This window comes from Danio rerio, chromosome 15 (genome assembly GCF_049306965.1).
Source record: "Danio rerio strain Tuebingen ecotype United States chromosome 15, GRCz12tu, whole genome shotgun sequence".
Classification (NCBI taxonomy): Eukaryota; Metazoa; Chordata; class Actinopteri; order Cypriniformes; family Danionidae; genus Danio; species Danio rerio.
This window is the reverse complement of record NC_133190.1, coordinates 2,327,821-2,344,282: the sequence shown is the minus strand read 5'-3', so window position 1 is coordinate 2,344,282 and position 16,462 is coordinate 2,327,821. Positions and strand designations below refer to the sequence as shown.

General features: G+C 38.2%; 1 protein-coding gene across 1 annotated transcript in view; it reads right to left on the bottom strand.

The window, feature by feature from the left end:
• The window catches only part of rsrc1 (arginine/serine-rich coiled-coil 1), a 226,042-nt gene that overhangs the window by 116,835 nt on the left and 92,745 nt on the right, over positions 1-16,462 (bottom strand). Inside the window, 1 exon segment of the mRNA NM_212947.2 lies at positions 4,438-4,486. Coding sequence (NP_998112.2) covers positions 4,438-4,486 — 49 coding nt within the window.

Here is a 16,462-nt window from a genome sequence, read left to right as displayed (position 1 = left end):
GGCGGGTGTACAGAGGAACAGAGGGCTTAAAGCATGGCAGGGCTCTCAGTTAGACGACATTACCATTCCAAAACCACCAACATCTGCTCTATCACAGACACCGAGAGCGTGTGTGTGTGAGAGAGAGAGAGAGAGAGAGAGAGAGAGACTGTGCTAACAAGTAGAAACGGAGGAGCATTTCCTACTGTACAGTGATTGCTACATTAGAGCAGAATGTTTCCCAATTTTTCAACAAATTATACCACATTCTGAGAAATCACACCTAATTACCAGAACTTGCCTAATTAACCTAGTTAACCCTTTAAATGTCACTCTAGGCTGAATACTAGCATCTTTAAAAAATATAACCCCGAAAACCCAAAATGACAGTATGGAAAAGGCAAATAAAAAGAAAGTAGTAATGTTTAAATTGACTTTGTCTCGTATTTCATTGCAGACAATACAACAAACAATATGTGTCCCTCATGATTTATATTTCTTTGCTTTTTTTAAAAAAAAAAACGTATACCAATTTTGGTTCTTGTATTTTAAAAATAGTTCGTCACCTTAGAATTATAAAATTCAATCAGACATTTTTGTCAAATTGAGTTCATGGTTTCCACTCTATATTCATTCTTCCATGGCGCCACGCCTAAACCGATCCCGCCACGGCTACATTACAGCGTTTCATTCAAAACATTGTCGTGTTTTTTTTTTTTTATAGCGGGTAATAATCGCACCAAAACCTATTAAAAGGAGAATTATAACAGCGCAAACTCTTCTATAGTAGTAGTAGAGCTGTGCGCTGTTTGTTTAACTCTTCTAAGGGCCATGAAACCTGCTTGTTTCAGCAGGGTGTTTTGGAACCTCTACTTTGGAAAAAGTCAGGAAAGTGGGCGTGTCCAGCTCTGTTTAGGGGGAGTGTCGGAGGAGCAAAAGAGGGGTGATATGGGAGTGTCGGTTTGGGCATGCGCTGAGTTTCAGAGTCAAAACACACACACACACACACACACAGGGGAGAAAGTGACTGTGTTTACATGGACATTAGTAGTCGAATTATTTGCCAAATTATTAAATGGTGGACTTTAACTGCAGTTTGGCTCTTTCATTCAGGAGTTTCATTCATGCCCCTCGTGACAAACGAGATATTTGATTCGAGGAACTGCTCTAAGCGTGTATTTTTCATGCAATGTTTGATACCACACGGCGAATGAGAGAAAAAAACCTCCACATTTCTCGAAAACTTAGATGCACTCGGCAGGTAGCGTCAGAAAGACATGTGTGTTATTCCGGTCACAAAATGCGGTGAAAATCCTACACAACGGTAATAGTTTGGTTGTGTTGCTAACATGTTTACACTCGGTGTAATAGTAAGTTCGATACGAACAAACTGAATAAACAAAGAGCACTGATCGCTCACTTGCCAAATCTGTAGAGACAGGACAATCACCAGCAACTAGAGCCGCGTCTTTATTAAAAGGAGACGAGCAGCAAATCCGGATTTCACCATTTCCAGATGAGAACAGCTCTCGGGTGAACAATGTTCCTTAGACACGTATTGTTGTCGAGTGTCTTTGCACTGTAATCCACATGTGAGTCCAGCTGCGCTCTCATAGCGGGAAAAGGAAAACAAAACCTTCACTACAGCACATTATAAATGCAACACTGCACGTCTCTGCTGTCTAAGCACTGTAACAATGATGAATAATAATTACACACTAAGATTTTATGGCCATGACGCAGCTTAAAAAATTTGTTTTTAAACCGGAACGAATTTGCTCGAAACAGCGCAAAAACAACCAATTTTCACTTTTTAGTGAGATATATGTGTCCTAATAGTGTTTATAGCAGTGTGGGACACATATACGACTGTCAATGGCTCAAAACATGTGTTTTGGTGTTTCGTGACCCTTTAAGGTTACGTGTTGACTGACTGACTGACTGACAGGTGCGTGATGCGCGAGGCCAGCAAACACAAAGTTTAGCCGTTTCCCTTTACTTCAGGACGCATTAATGTCTCTCTGTAGGTCTATTAAAGACATTCATAAATATTCCTAGCAAATCTAATAAATGTTGGAGAAATACTTGTTACATAAACGCACTAAATCGCACTTCAGCAGCGTTTATTTAAGAGCGCACAAGAAGATCTGCGCTTGAGCAGCGTATATTTGAGGGGGCGTGCAAGACGTTTTGTGCACAAGCAGAAGAAATCGTCGCGCAAGCAAAGACATTCGCACACTGAAAAAAGTGTTGCATGCAGAACTGTTGCAAACAATTTATTTGTGTTGAATTTAAACAAACAAATTAAGTTTAATAATGTTCAACTTAATTTGTTTGTTTAAATTCAACACAAATAAATTGTTTACAACCACATGACGTAAAAAAATTTGTAAATCCAAGGAATAATCTTTGAATAATTTTTTTTCAGTGCATGCTGTAGGCTATTACATAGATGCGATCTCGACATTTGTCATTTAAATAACACCACAGGTTGGTAGATCTGAGTAAAAAAGGCCTGCCGCCAAAGCTGGAAAAAGTCCTAGAGGAAACACTGGAGTTAATGACATATTCTTATTAAATGATAACTTATTTACATTATGTGATGTTTTTTAAAAAGTTGTTTACATTTTAAGACTTTTTATTTAAAAAAGAAATGTTACACACACACACACACACACACACACACACACACACACACACACACACACACACACACACACTGTTAGCTTTGGAATGCAAAAACTTTGAAGCTCAATATCGCAAAATCATTCAGAACGCAGATAGAACCATATAATCCAAGGTGACGAGTTGGCACTGGAGCAGTTTAGTGCTGGTAATCAGGTAAACTTGTGAAATAATGATGTGGTTTGAAACTTGAAATTATAAGTATGATTTGGTACAAAAGCTGCACCTAAGAAAGGTCTAGTCCTTTAGGAGCAAAGATGGGCCGAGGATCAACAGTTTGCCAACAAATACATGAGAAAAATGATTAAAATGGTTAAAAACAATGTTCCTCAAAGAAAGAGACGAAGACATTTGAGCCCAATCCCAATTCTGCCCGTTAGCCCTTCCCCTTACCCCCTCAATTTTACGCATTCACATTAAGGGGCAGGGTGTTCCCAATTCTCTTTAGCTTGAAAGTGTAGGGCTACGGGGAAGGGCTAGATACCCCTTGAAACTGAGATTTAACAGGACCACACTGAATACCTTTTTTTGGAACCATACATTTGATTAAAAAAGAAATAAAGGTGACGTTGTCCTGGTAATATTATTACATCACATTAATTACTTCATCAAGTCTCTCTTTCACACACACACATACTTGTACAGGTATCTTAATGTAGACCTACCATAGACTTCATAATTTAGATACTGTACAGACGTATATTCTAGCCCTTACCTAACCCTAAAACCAACCCCTAAAAAAATGATGTCCCCACAAGGTCAAACTTTAAAGGCATTGCTATAGTTGTGCGGGCATTTTGTCCCCACAATGTAAGAAATACCAGACACACAGTGCAGCATCTTCATGGCTGAATGCTAGTAGTTTAGTAGTCTACTTCACAGTGATCTGTGCTGAAATGATCTTTTATCTTTAACAGCCTCCAAAAGGAAATCCAATTCTTCATGTTTTCACAAATCTGCAAAATTTTAAACCGTAACATCTCAAAACCTTTATTTTCTCCAGTCTCTGAAAATGTCTGCATTCATAAATTGCTTAGCAAACACCTAATCGAAGTGGCATTACAAGACGAACACAATGAAAACACAGGTCAAGAAACAAATCCCATTATTTGTGTAGTCAGTCACACACTTCAGCGCAGTTGTCCATTACTGGAGTCTGATTTTACCGTAGCATCACTAAAACTTGATCACAATGCACAGAACTGCTTTACCACGCAACAATTTGGGTACAACAGAGAGCGGATTTGGATTTTGTTTTTTAACTATTAGGAACCAAAAACCAAATGTGCTTGGACAGCATTGAGGACGTTCAGTTTCTTTTTTCTGGCATGTTGGGTAAGTATATGCAACATCTCTTTTAAGCTGGTTTACTCAGCGTCCACCCTGGGACATGCATAGGCATTTACAGTCAAACACAGTTCCCATCAAACTGAAGTGAATCTAATCTCTCCTGTTCACAGTAATGCTAGTGGCTTGTCTATTGCGATGCATAGAACTGAACTACATATTTAAAAATACCAATATGCAATTACTGAATAAATAATGACTCAATCTACAATCACAACAATTCAATCATATAACTAAAAGCATGATGAAAACAATGCTCAGAACATGCAACTTCTAGTCAACTCATGACACTAAAACTGAAAGTTCTCATCTAATTGTGGAAAACAGTGCCTATGCGCTGCATGTTTTGACAAATGCATTAGACCACACTAAAAATGAAATGACTGAGCGAAGTAAAGTCTAGTGAGGAACTGAGAATCATGGTACCTGCAGTTTGAAGCACCTGGAGCCGCGCTTTGGTCTGTTCTGCAGAGGTCTGGAAAGACAGAGAAAATCATTAGAAGTGTGTCTTAACACGGCTTGAGGATAAAAATAAGACAAAACACCAGTTTCATTAGAAAATATGTGCATCAGTCTATATTTTTGCAAAATGTAAAATACATTGCTCCATGTACATTTTGTTGCACGTTTCAGATGATCAATCCACTAGAGCAGTGTTTCTCAACTGGTGGGTCGTGACCAAAATGTGGCTCATTTTGGGGGGAACATTTTCAGTGGGTCGCGGAGTGTGTGGTCAAAAAAACCCAACAAAAGTTAAATTTTTAAATAATTTTTCTTATACCGGACTTTTATTTTGAAATGTGTGCGCAACAACTATACCCTTTGAAATGTGAAATTTCATTTAATTATTGCAACAAATATGTCGAAGCGCAAGTACAACCCCGAAAATATAAAGTATTGATTTATATATATATATATATATTGACGACAAAAAAGACCTAAAGCCTCAGTGTCATATGTAGTGATGTGCTCTCATAAGAGAGCATGAAACCTTCTAAATTAAAACAACATTTAGAAACCAGAAAACAGGTTTTATTAACAGTTTATATTTAACAGTATTTGTCATTTTTACTCTGTAATATTTCTATAATTTGATCTATTTTGTTAAATAACAGCAATAAAATATTGTTTATATGCAAGTCTTGGTGAATTTCCTATAAAGTATCTTTCAAAACTTGTTTATGTTAACAAATAAATACAAATTAAGTATAATTCCAAAAATTGCATTATAGTTTCTAAAAATTTGGGTCGCGGCTTGATGACCATGTAAAAATGTGGGTCCCATGGCCAAGCCAGTTGAGAACCCCTGCACTAGAGGGCTCTGACAATATCTGAAAAACGTCACAGGGTATTTTTTGCTGCACATTTCAGATACACATCCTTCATGTACACGTCTAGAAGAAGGCTTGTCGTAAAGGTCAGCAAGTGAACCACTGAGCTAAATTTTTCCCTAAACCCAACCAATAGTGTTTTCAAAAGCAGACGAAAGAGAAAAAAGTGCACTGTGAACCCTGTATTTTTGCCTTTGCCTTCATATTATTTTTATCTCTTTAGTGAAAGTGTGCTTTAATAGATTGAACACAAGCGCTCTGCATCAAGTACAAATTGAGCTACGAGTAAAATGACCACTTCATCCATACAGAATTAGACAGGTGATACAAACATATTACGAATCATAGACTCAGGTAGGTTAGTTTGCATTACTCATTTGGTGTTGTGCAAAGAACTGCATGAAATTAATCCTTTATTAGTCCATATTAGGTCCCTGTAACTAGTATTAATGGGAAAAAGAACAAAAGCTGTCATTGTCATGCTGCCCCCTAGTGTTCATTTTCCCTAAAAACTGCAGTCAAACATACCTTGAAGTTTTTTTGTTGTTGTTGTTGTTTTCTTAAAATTGTAATGTGAAGCATGCATTTCCAACGAGTCTGTGTTAGATAGCGTTAAAATTTGATAGTCAAATGATACAAAATAATGAAGAAAAGCAAAAACTAACACAAGGATGGTGCATCAGTGGCAAACCAGCCAATGGCGAGGGTGTGTGCTCGTGTAAACACTAAACTGCACTAAACATGCAGATATTTGCGACCACATGGTTTAACCTTTATTTTACATTGCTTTTATCTCTTTTGTGGATGCATGCTTTGCAGGACTCGAATCCGAGAGCTCTGCAGCACACCATCTTACAAACTGAGCTACCAAATAAAATATTGATGTAAACGTATTCATTATAAATCATAGACTCCATAAAGCTAGTTTGTATTATTTATTTGGTGATTTGCAATGTGAACTGCATGAAAGTAATCCTTTATTAGTCCATAACATGTCCCTGTATCTATTATAATGTAAAAAGCAGCAAACGTTGTCATCGTCATGCTGCCCCCTAGTGTACATTGTCCCTAAAACCTGCAGTCAAACGTACCCAGAAGTATGTTTTTAAGTGTAAGCTGAAGCATGTATTTCCAACGTACCTGTCTTTAAACTTGATAGTCAAACAGTACAGAAAAATTAAACGCAAGAATGGCGCATCAGTGGCACGCTTAAAAAAACGAAAGCAGAATTTCCTTGCCGAGCCCACAACACAGTCATCTACAACTGACAATAAATCCCAGCGGATGGCGAGGGTGTGTGCTCATGTAAACACACGCATGATGACTAAACATGCAGATATTTGCAACCACATGATTTCACCTTTATTTTACATTACTTTTATCTCTTTTGTGGAAGCGTGCTTCAATGGACTCAAATCCGAGCGCTCTCCAGCACACCATTGTACAAATTGAGCTACCAAACAAACTGACCAAAAAAGTCGTCTATATGTAGATATAAAGTGGACGCAAAAGTATTTATTACAAATCATAGACTCTGTTAAGTTGTGTAGCTGTATTTATTTGGTGATGTGCAAGAAAATATCCAAAAATAATGCTTCATTAGTCCATAATATGTCCCTGCAACTATTATTAATGTGAAAAAAGCAAAAGTTGTCATCGTCATGCTGCCCCCTAGTGTTTATTTAACCTAAAAACTGCAGTCGAACTTATCTTTAAGTATGTTTTTTCTTGTTTTCCTAAAATTGTAATGTGAAGCATGCATTTCCAACGTGTCTGTGTTAGATAGCGTTAAAATTTGACAGGCAAATAATACAAGAAAAATTAAGAAAAGCAAAAACTAACTCAAGGATGGCGTATCAGTGGCTCGGGTGAGGGTGTGTGCTTGTGTCAACACGCGAATGACGACTAAACATGCATTTATTTGCGACCACATGGTTTTACCTTTATTTTACATTGCTTTCATCTCTTTTGTGGAAGCATGCTTTGCTGGACTCGAACTTGACAGCTCCGCTCCACAAGTAAAACACCATACAAAGTGAGCTACCAAACAAACTGACCATGCCAAAAAAAGTTGCCCATATGTAGATATAAAGTTGACACAAATGTATTAATTATAAATCATAGACTCCGTAAAGTTAGTTTGTATTATTTATTTGGTGATTTGCAATGTGAAAGTAATCCTTTATAAGTCCATAACATGTCCCTGTGTCTATTATAATGTGAAAAGCAGCAAAAGTTGTCATCGTCATGCTGCCCCCTAGTGTTCATTTTCCCTAAAAACTGCAGTCAAACGTACCCAGAAGTATGTTTTTAAGTGTAAGCTGAAGCATGTATTTCCAATGAACCAGTCTTTAAACTTGATAGTCAAACAGTACAGAAAAACGAAAGCAGAATTTCCTTGCCGAGCGCACAACACAGTCATCTACAACCGACAATAAATCCCAGCGGATGGCGAGGGTGTGTGCTCGTGTAAACACACGCATGACGACTAAACATGCAGATATTTCACAGCGCCACTGGAAGAGGCTGGGATGTAATTCCAATATCTCCACTATTAGATTCCACCCTCTTAATTGTCAAGAAAGAAGAATGATGAGGAGAAGCTCAAGTTATAAAGGGCTACAGATTGCTCTCCAGCAGCCTGGTGTGTGTGTGTGTTGGTGTTATGAAGGTGTGTAGGATTACAGAGAAATTAAATGCTAATAGGATGAAATTTAAATGTGGATCTGGCTCTTTGGTAGAGAAATGTGGGTGTCGCTGACAGCAGCAGCAGCAGCGGCGGCGGCGGCGACGCACATTATTCAGCATAAATCTGATTTATCAAACTGTAAAGGTGTCACTTTCTAAAAATGTCATTTGGGGTGATGACGGGGAAATATGATGACCCGCTCTAATGTAAAACTGTCACTCCACTGACAAACACGTCAAGCTCTTCTCGGAAATCGCCTTGTTTTTGACATCTCGCTTTCGATAACTTTAAAGAAACACACACGCGCTGCTCGTCTCTGTGGTGTTTTTCCATGTGCATGCTCCTCTTTCCTTTCTTCCCGCCTGCTTTATATTGTTATCAGAAGCATATCAGGCTGTTTGGGGGCATCAATCAAGCCGACAGAAATAAAGGAAGGATTATTGAATGTTCAGATAAACCCCCTCTTCTCCTCCCATTCAAACCCGTCTCCTATTCTCTCTCCCATTACAATAACATCCAGTCATGCCGCAATAACGAGGCGGAAGAACAGACGGATCATACGACTTAAATGGAGGGATAATAGCCGGCAGGGCAATCATCTTAGTTACAGTTTATTAGGAAATTTCCAGCATTGCGTTTGCGTTTGTTTAAAGTGACCCCGAGGCAAGCGTCCGGCGATATTACACCACCAAGTGTTTAGACGAGAGAGAGAAAAAAAAAACATGAAAAAAATAAAGCATCAATATGAAGAAAAATATAATTAGTTTCAAAGGATGACAAATGGCTGGCGGATTAATAATTAGATAAGTTTGTCAAATTATGAGACAGGCCTCATTCTGGCAAACGCTGAGCAATAAGAGCGAGGACTGATAAAATTTGACACAGATATAATACAAATAAGCGACAAAATACTGCTCGACGCCCGCATCTCTGAACAGCCAATATTTTTCAGTCTAGTTTTGGCTGCTAACTAACACACCGCTGACCAGATAAACACTGGATCCTCATTGATACAAGCAATAAAATGAGTTACACAGAAAGTTAGCATTTCCATTTAGGCTTAGTAAGACTTATTTATTTAAATATATAGTAATAAATAATAGGTTAGTTTTCCTAATTATTATTATTTTGCCATTAACTTGCTCAATGTTAAACTGAAATAAATGCATAAAATAAGCTGGAAAACATGTTTCAGACTGTAAACGCAAACATAAAACAGTTTTCTCAGGCCTCATTCTGGCAAATGCTGAGTAATAAGACTGAGGACTGATCAAATACTGTTTAAAGTCCGCATCTGAACTGCTAATAATATTCAGTCTAGTTTTGGGTGATAAATAACACAACGCTGACCAGATAAACGCTGGATCCAAATTAATACAAGCAATAAAATGAGCCACATAGAATGATCTTAATCCTGGCCAATACCCAAACCTAAAGCCAACATAGACCTATTGATAAGCAGGGAATTAGTGGGTTAAATGAGGTAAAATGTCTTAGTTAATTGTTTGTTATTAGCAAAAAAATTACCTTAAAATAAAGCATTTCCATTACAATTCATGAGATTTAAAGATTTATTTATTTACATAGAAATAAATAATAGGTTTGTTTTCTTAATTATCATTAATTTGTCATTAACTTGCTCAGAAGTGCCCGTAAAGTCATTTAGATTGTTAGAAAACAACTTAGACCTGTCATAGGCTTTAAATACACATCTCTAATAATCTGAAGTGCTTCTTTTATCCTCATTTGTAAGTCAAAGCATTTGCTAAATGAGTAAATGAACAATGTTAAACTCAAATAAATGCATAAAATAAGCTGGAAAACATGTTTTAGACTGTAAACCCAAACATAAAACAGTTTTCTCAGGACTCATTCTGGCAAATGCTGAGTAATAAGACTGAGGACTGATCAAATTTGACACAGATATAATACAAATAAGTGACAAAATACTGTTTAAAGTCCGCATCTGAACTGCTAATAATATTCAGTCTAGTTTTGGGTGATAAATAACACAACGCTGACCAGATAAACGATGGATCCAAATTAATACAAGCAATAAAATGAGCCACATAGAATGATCTTATTCCTGGCCAATACCCAAACCTAAAGCCAACATAGACCTATTGATAAGCGGAGAATTAGTGGGTTAAATGAGTTAAAATGTCTTAGTTAATTGTTTGTTATTAGCAAAAAAAATACCTTAAAATAAAGCATTTCCATTAAAATTAGTGAGATTTAAAGATTTATTTATTCAAATATTTAATAATAAATAATAGGTTTGTTTTCTTAATTATTATTATTTTGCCATTAACTTGCTCAGAAGTGCCCGTAAAGTCATTTAGATTGTGAGAAAGCAACTAAGACCTGTCATAGGCTTTAAATACACATCTCTAATAATCTGAAGTGCTTCTTTTATCCTCATTTGTAAGTCAAAGCATTTGCTAAATGAGTAAATGAACAATGTTAAAGTCAAATAAATGCACAAAATAAGCTGGAAAACATGTTTCAGACTGTAAAAGCAAACATAAAACAGTTTTCTCAGGCCTCATTCTGACTCTTAAACTGCAAAAAGTGGTCTTCTTAATGTTTTATCTTAATGTTTTGGTCAAATATCTAAATATTCTTAAAACAAGAAGCATTTTCTATAAGAGCAAACAGTTTTGTCTTGTTTTCAGAAATAATATGTTTTAATTAAGTGAGTTTTAAATTAAAACAAGCTAAATAATCTGCCAATAATCTGGTAAGAAAGATAATCTTATATCAAAGCAAGAACAAGATAATTTTGCCTGCCTCATTGGCAGATTATAGTGCATGTTTTAAGAAAAAAAAATCACGTAATTTTGACGCATTATTTCTAAAAACAAAACAATATTTCTTGCTCGTCAGAAAAAAGCATTTTGGTTTTAGAATTTTTAGATATTTGGACTAGAAACACGACCGAAACTCTAAGTAAGAAGACCACTTTTTGCAGTTTAAAAAAATATTTTACAAACTAGTATAACCTTTTCTCTCTCCCTCTCATAACTGACGTCAACAGTCCAACCAAAATAGATTAATTCACCCAAAATGTCCTTCATACATATATTTATTCAACGAAATTTAATGACATAAGTACATGTACATGACAAAATGTCATTTTATAATATTTATTTTTTAAATAAACAAGCTAAAACAAATTTAATCCATTTTTACCTAGAGTTAAACAACTGTAGACGAATATCTCCAGTCATTAGTTTAACTGATTCTGCCAATTTGCATAAACAAAACCAACAAAAAAAACAATGGACGGACGGACAGACGGACAGATAGGAGATAGATAGAGGATAGATAGATAGATAAATGGATGGATGGATGGATGGATGGATGGATGGATGGATGGATGGATGGATGGATGGATGGATGGATGGATGGATGGATGGATGGATGGATGGATGGATGGATGGATGGATGGATGGATGGATGGATGGATGGATGGATGGATGGATGGATGGATGGATGGATGGATGGATGGATGGATGGATGGATGGATGGATAGATAGATAGATAGATAGATAGATAGATAGATAGATAGATAGATAGATAGATAGATAGATAGATAGATAGATAGATAGATAGATAGATAGATAGATAGATAGATAGATAGATAGATAGATAGATAGATAGATAGATAGATCGTAGTGCTCTTGACCTCAGACTGAAGCGACGCTTCATCTTCCAGCAGGGAAAATGACCCAAAGCACAACGCCAAAATATCTTTGGGGTGGCTTTACAACAACTAGGCGAATGTCCTTGAGTGGCCCAGCCAGAGTCCAGACCTAAATGCTATTAAACAACTCTGGAGAGATCTAAAAAAAGGGCTGCACACCGTTGCTTCCCATCCAATCTGATAGAGCTTGAGAGGTACTGCAAAGAGTAATGGGCAAAAATCCCCAAAGACAGGTGAGCCGAGCTTGTGGCATCATATTCAAAAAGACTTGAGGCTGTAATCGCTGCCAAAAGTGCATCAACAAAGTATTGAGCAAAGGCTGTGAACACTGATGTACACGTGATTTTTCAGCTTTTTATTTACAAAAAAATTTGCAACAATTTCAAAAACTCTTTTTCCACATTGTCATTATGGGGGATTGTGCGTAGAATGTTGAGGAAATAAATTAATTTAATCCATTTTGGAATAAGGCTGTAACATAAAAACATGTGGAAAAAGTGAAGCGCTATCAATACTTTCCAGATGCACTGTGTGTAGATATATATACATACATACACACATTTACACTGAAAAAGCATTTTTAAACCGCAATAATATTTGACAAAATGAATGTCTTGCTGTATTATTTAATTAAAATAAATGTAGTTACCATTTTTATTTTTCTCTCGCTGCCTAAAAGATATTACCGAGCCCAAACTTATGCGCGGCCTTGATTCCATTACTGCTTACTGTACTCATCTCATCTCATCTGACTTCACCCTCATTTACAGTCATTTTTCATTTGTTATTTGCAACCTCTGCCCCATTCCTTAACCTAAAAAATAAAAAAAAGATGCAGCATTACGTTACAGGACCCCCCTCCACACCCATAGCAAATGCAATATTCCGTTTTTAATATCCAGGTCTATAAGATCAGGGTAGAGATGGGCTCCAGTGCAATATGTTTATTTATATATTTATAACAAATACTGCATATCAGGAGTTCTGGGCCGGGCCTCGATAAAATATAATGTTGTGTATGGATATCTTTTTTAAATATAATCTCAATATGAAATCGGAGGCCTTCTTTTTTTACAATGTGCCATACTTCAGGACGGCGCTAACAGCATTTAGGAAAGCAGAGGCTGTTTATCTTTGTGTCTACAGTAGGCACCGCCGCTGCATAATAATACGCTTTCCTCACCCAAAATGTTATTTAGCCGGCTGACGCTCATTTCTCAAACTTCACCACTTTCACCATTCCACAAACTTTTATTTCCCTGATTATTGCCAACAAGATTTCATTACGCATTTACAATGTAAACAAGCCTGAGTGATGACTGAGACTCAACTGCACGCGCGCGCACACACACTCTGAACAGACACACCCCCTCATACAATCACACACATTAACACACACACACACACACACATGCATGCACACATCACACACGCGTGAACCCACATGCACAAACACACACGTGAACATGCACACACACAAGCACAAACAAACACACATAAGTGAACATGAACAAACAATAAAAATCACACACACGCACAAACATGCACACACACATACACATACATAAACACACACAAGCCCATACACTCACAAAAACTCGAACACATGTACATACACACAGAAACTCACACACATGCACATACACACAAGTATGAACACACACGCACATACAAATAAAATCCACACTTGCGCACGCACACACGAGCACGCCTGTGCACACAAGCACAAGAACATACACACACACACAAACATGGATACACACATGCAAACGCACACTCACGCACGCACGCACACACACACACACACACACAAATGCATAAACACAAATCCACACTTGCGAACACACGCACGCACATGCACACGCACACGCGCACACACAAACATACACACAAACATGGATACACACATGTAAACGCACACACACACACACGCACACACACACACACAAATGCATAAACACAAATCCACACTTGAGAACACACGCACGCACATGCACACGCACACGCACACACACACAAACATGGATACACACATGTAAACGCACACACAAATGCACAAACACAAATTCACACTTGCGCGTGCGCACACACAAACGTGGATACACACATGCACACATACAAACACACACACACTCAATTGCGCAAACACTTACCCTCACTTGCGTGCACACACACGCGCACGCACGGACGCACGCAAGCACGCATGCACACACACACACACACACACACACACACAAACACACACACATGCACAAACACAAACCCACATTTGTGCACACACATATGCACAAACACAAACCCACATTTGCGTGCACACACACACACACACACACACACACACACACACACACACACACACACACACATACATAAATAAATATATACAGACATAAACAAACATACAAACATGGATACATGCACACACACACAAATGCACAAACAAAAACCCACATTTGCGTGCACAAACACACACACACACAAATATATACACAAACAAATTTGTGCTTGTGCGCACACACTCACACTTGCGCACACATATACACAAATGCATGCACACACAAACCCAGACATGTACACACAAATAAACAAACATGAACACACACACAGACACACACACAAAAACACACACACAAACAAACACCAACACACACAAACACAAATATTTGCACACACAAACACATCCACACACATCAGTAAGGCCAAAATGGAAGGCATTTGTATTAATAGACTTTTTGTTACATGCAGACATGCGGATTAGTACACGTGTGCGTGTGTGTGTGTGCGTGTGTTACAGCGCGCGGCGGCTGGGCGTTGGGCTCGCACTCAACTCACATAAATCATGTAGAAGAAAAATGAACAAATGTGGCGTCTAACTCATCTCCTCAGCATGCGGAGAAAATGAAATTCAGTGGAAGAGCTATCAAAACTGCAATCAGCAGGAGATCAGATCGCCAGCGCTCAATCTGCACTTTCCCATTTCATTTCCTTTATGCCCTTGACATTCACTGATACCATTTAGATAATACATATACAGTAAGACACCAGTTCGCCATTCACTCTGATATATATATATATATACAAGCCAAATCACAGAAAGTTAGGGCAGTATGGAGATCGCAAATAAAATTCCACATGTTTTTATGTTACAGCCTTATTACTAAATGGATTAAATTCCTTTATTTCCTCAACATTCTACACACAATCCCCCATAATGACAATGTGGAAAAAGAGTTTTTGAAATTGTTGCAAATTTATTACAAATGAAAACCGTGATAAATCACATGTACATCAGTATTCACAGCCTTTGCTTAATACTTTGTTGGTGCCGCTTTGCCAGCGATTACAGCCTCAAGTCTTTTTGAATATGATGCCACAAGCTTGGCTCACCTGTCTTAGGGGATTTTTGCACATTACTCTTTGCAGTACCTCTCAAGCTCTATCAGATTGGATGGGAAGCAACGGTGTGCAGCCCTTTTCAGATCTCTCCAGAGTTGTTCAATAGGATTTAGGTCTGGGCTCTGGCTGGGCCACTCAAGAACATTCAGCGAGTTGTTGTAAAGCCCAATCCATTAATATTTTGGAAGTGTGCTTTGGGTCATTGTCCTGCTGGAAGATGAACCGTCGCCCCAGTCTGAGGTCAAGAGCACTCTGAAGCAGGTCTTCATTCAGGATGTCTCTGTACATTGCTGCATTCATCTTTCCCTCTATCCTGACTAGTCTTCCAGTTCGTGCTGCTGAAAAACATCCCCACAGCATGATGCCAACACCACCATGCTTCACTGTAGGGATGCTATTAGCCTGCTGATGAGCTCTGCTTGGTTTCCTCCAAACGTAACTCCTGGCGTTCATTCCAAAGAGTTCAGTTTGAGTCTCATCAGACCAGAGAGTTTAGTTTCTGATAGTCTGAGAGTCCTTCAGATGCCTTCTGGCAAATTCCAGATGGAGAGTGTCTTCCGTCTGGCCGCTCTACCATACAGGCCTGATTGGTGGATTGCTGCACAGATGGTTGTCCTTCTGTAAGGTTCCCCAACTCTCCACAGAAGAACGCTGGAGCGCAGACAGAGTGACCATCAGGTTATTGATCACCTCCCTGACTAAGGCCCTTCTCCCTGATCACTCAGCTTAGATGGCTGGCCAGCTCTAGGAAGAGTCCTGGTGGTTTAAACATCTTCCTCTAGCGGATGATGGAGGCCGCTGTGCTCAATGGAACATTCAGAGCAGCAGAAATGTTTCTGTAAGCTTCCCCAGCCTTGTGCCTCAAGACAATCCTCTCTCGGAGGTCTACAGGCAATTCCTTTGTCTTCATGCTTGGTTTGTGCTTTGACATGCACTGTCAACCCTGGGAGCTTATATAGACTGGTGTACGCCTTTTCAGATCATGTCCACTCAAATGAATTGACCACAGCTGAACTCCAATGAAGCTGCTGAAACATCTCAAGAATGATCAGTGGAAGCAGAATGTACCTGAGCTCAGTTTAGAGCTTCACGGCGAAGGCTGTCAATACTGATGTACATGTCATTTTTCAGCTTTTTTATTTTTAATTAATTTGCAACAATTTTAAAAACTCTTTATTCACATTGTCATCATGGGGGATTGTGTGTAGAATGTTGAGGAAATAAATGAGTTAAATCCCTTTTGGAATAAGGCTGCAATATAAACAAATGTGGGAAAAGTGAAGCGCTATCAATACTTTCCGCATGCGCTGTAATACTGTACAGCTTCCT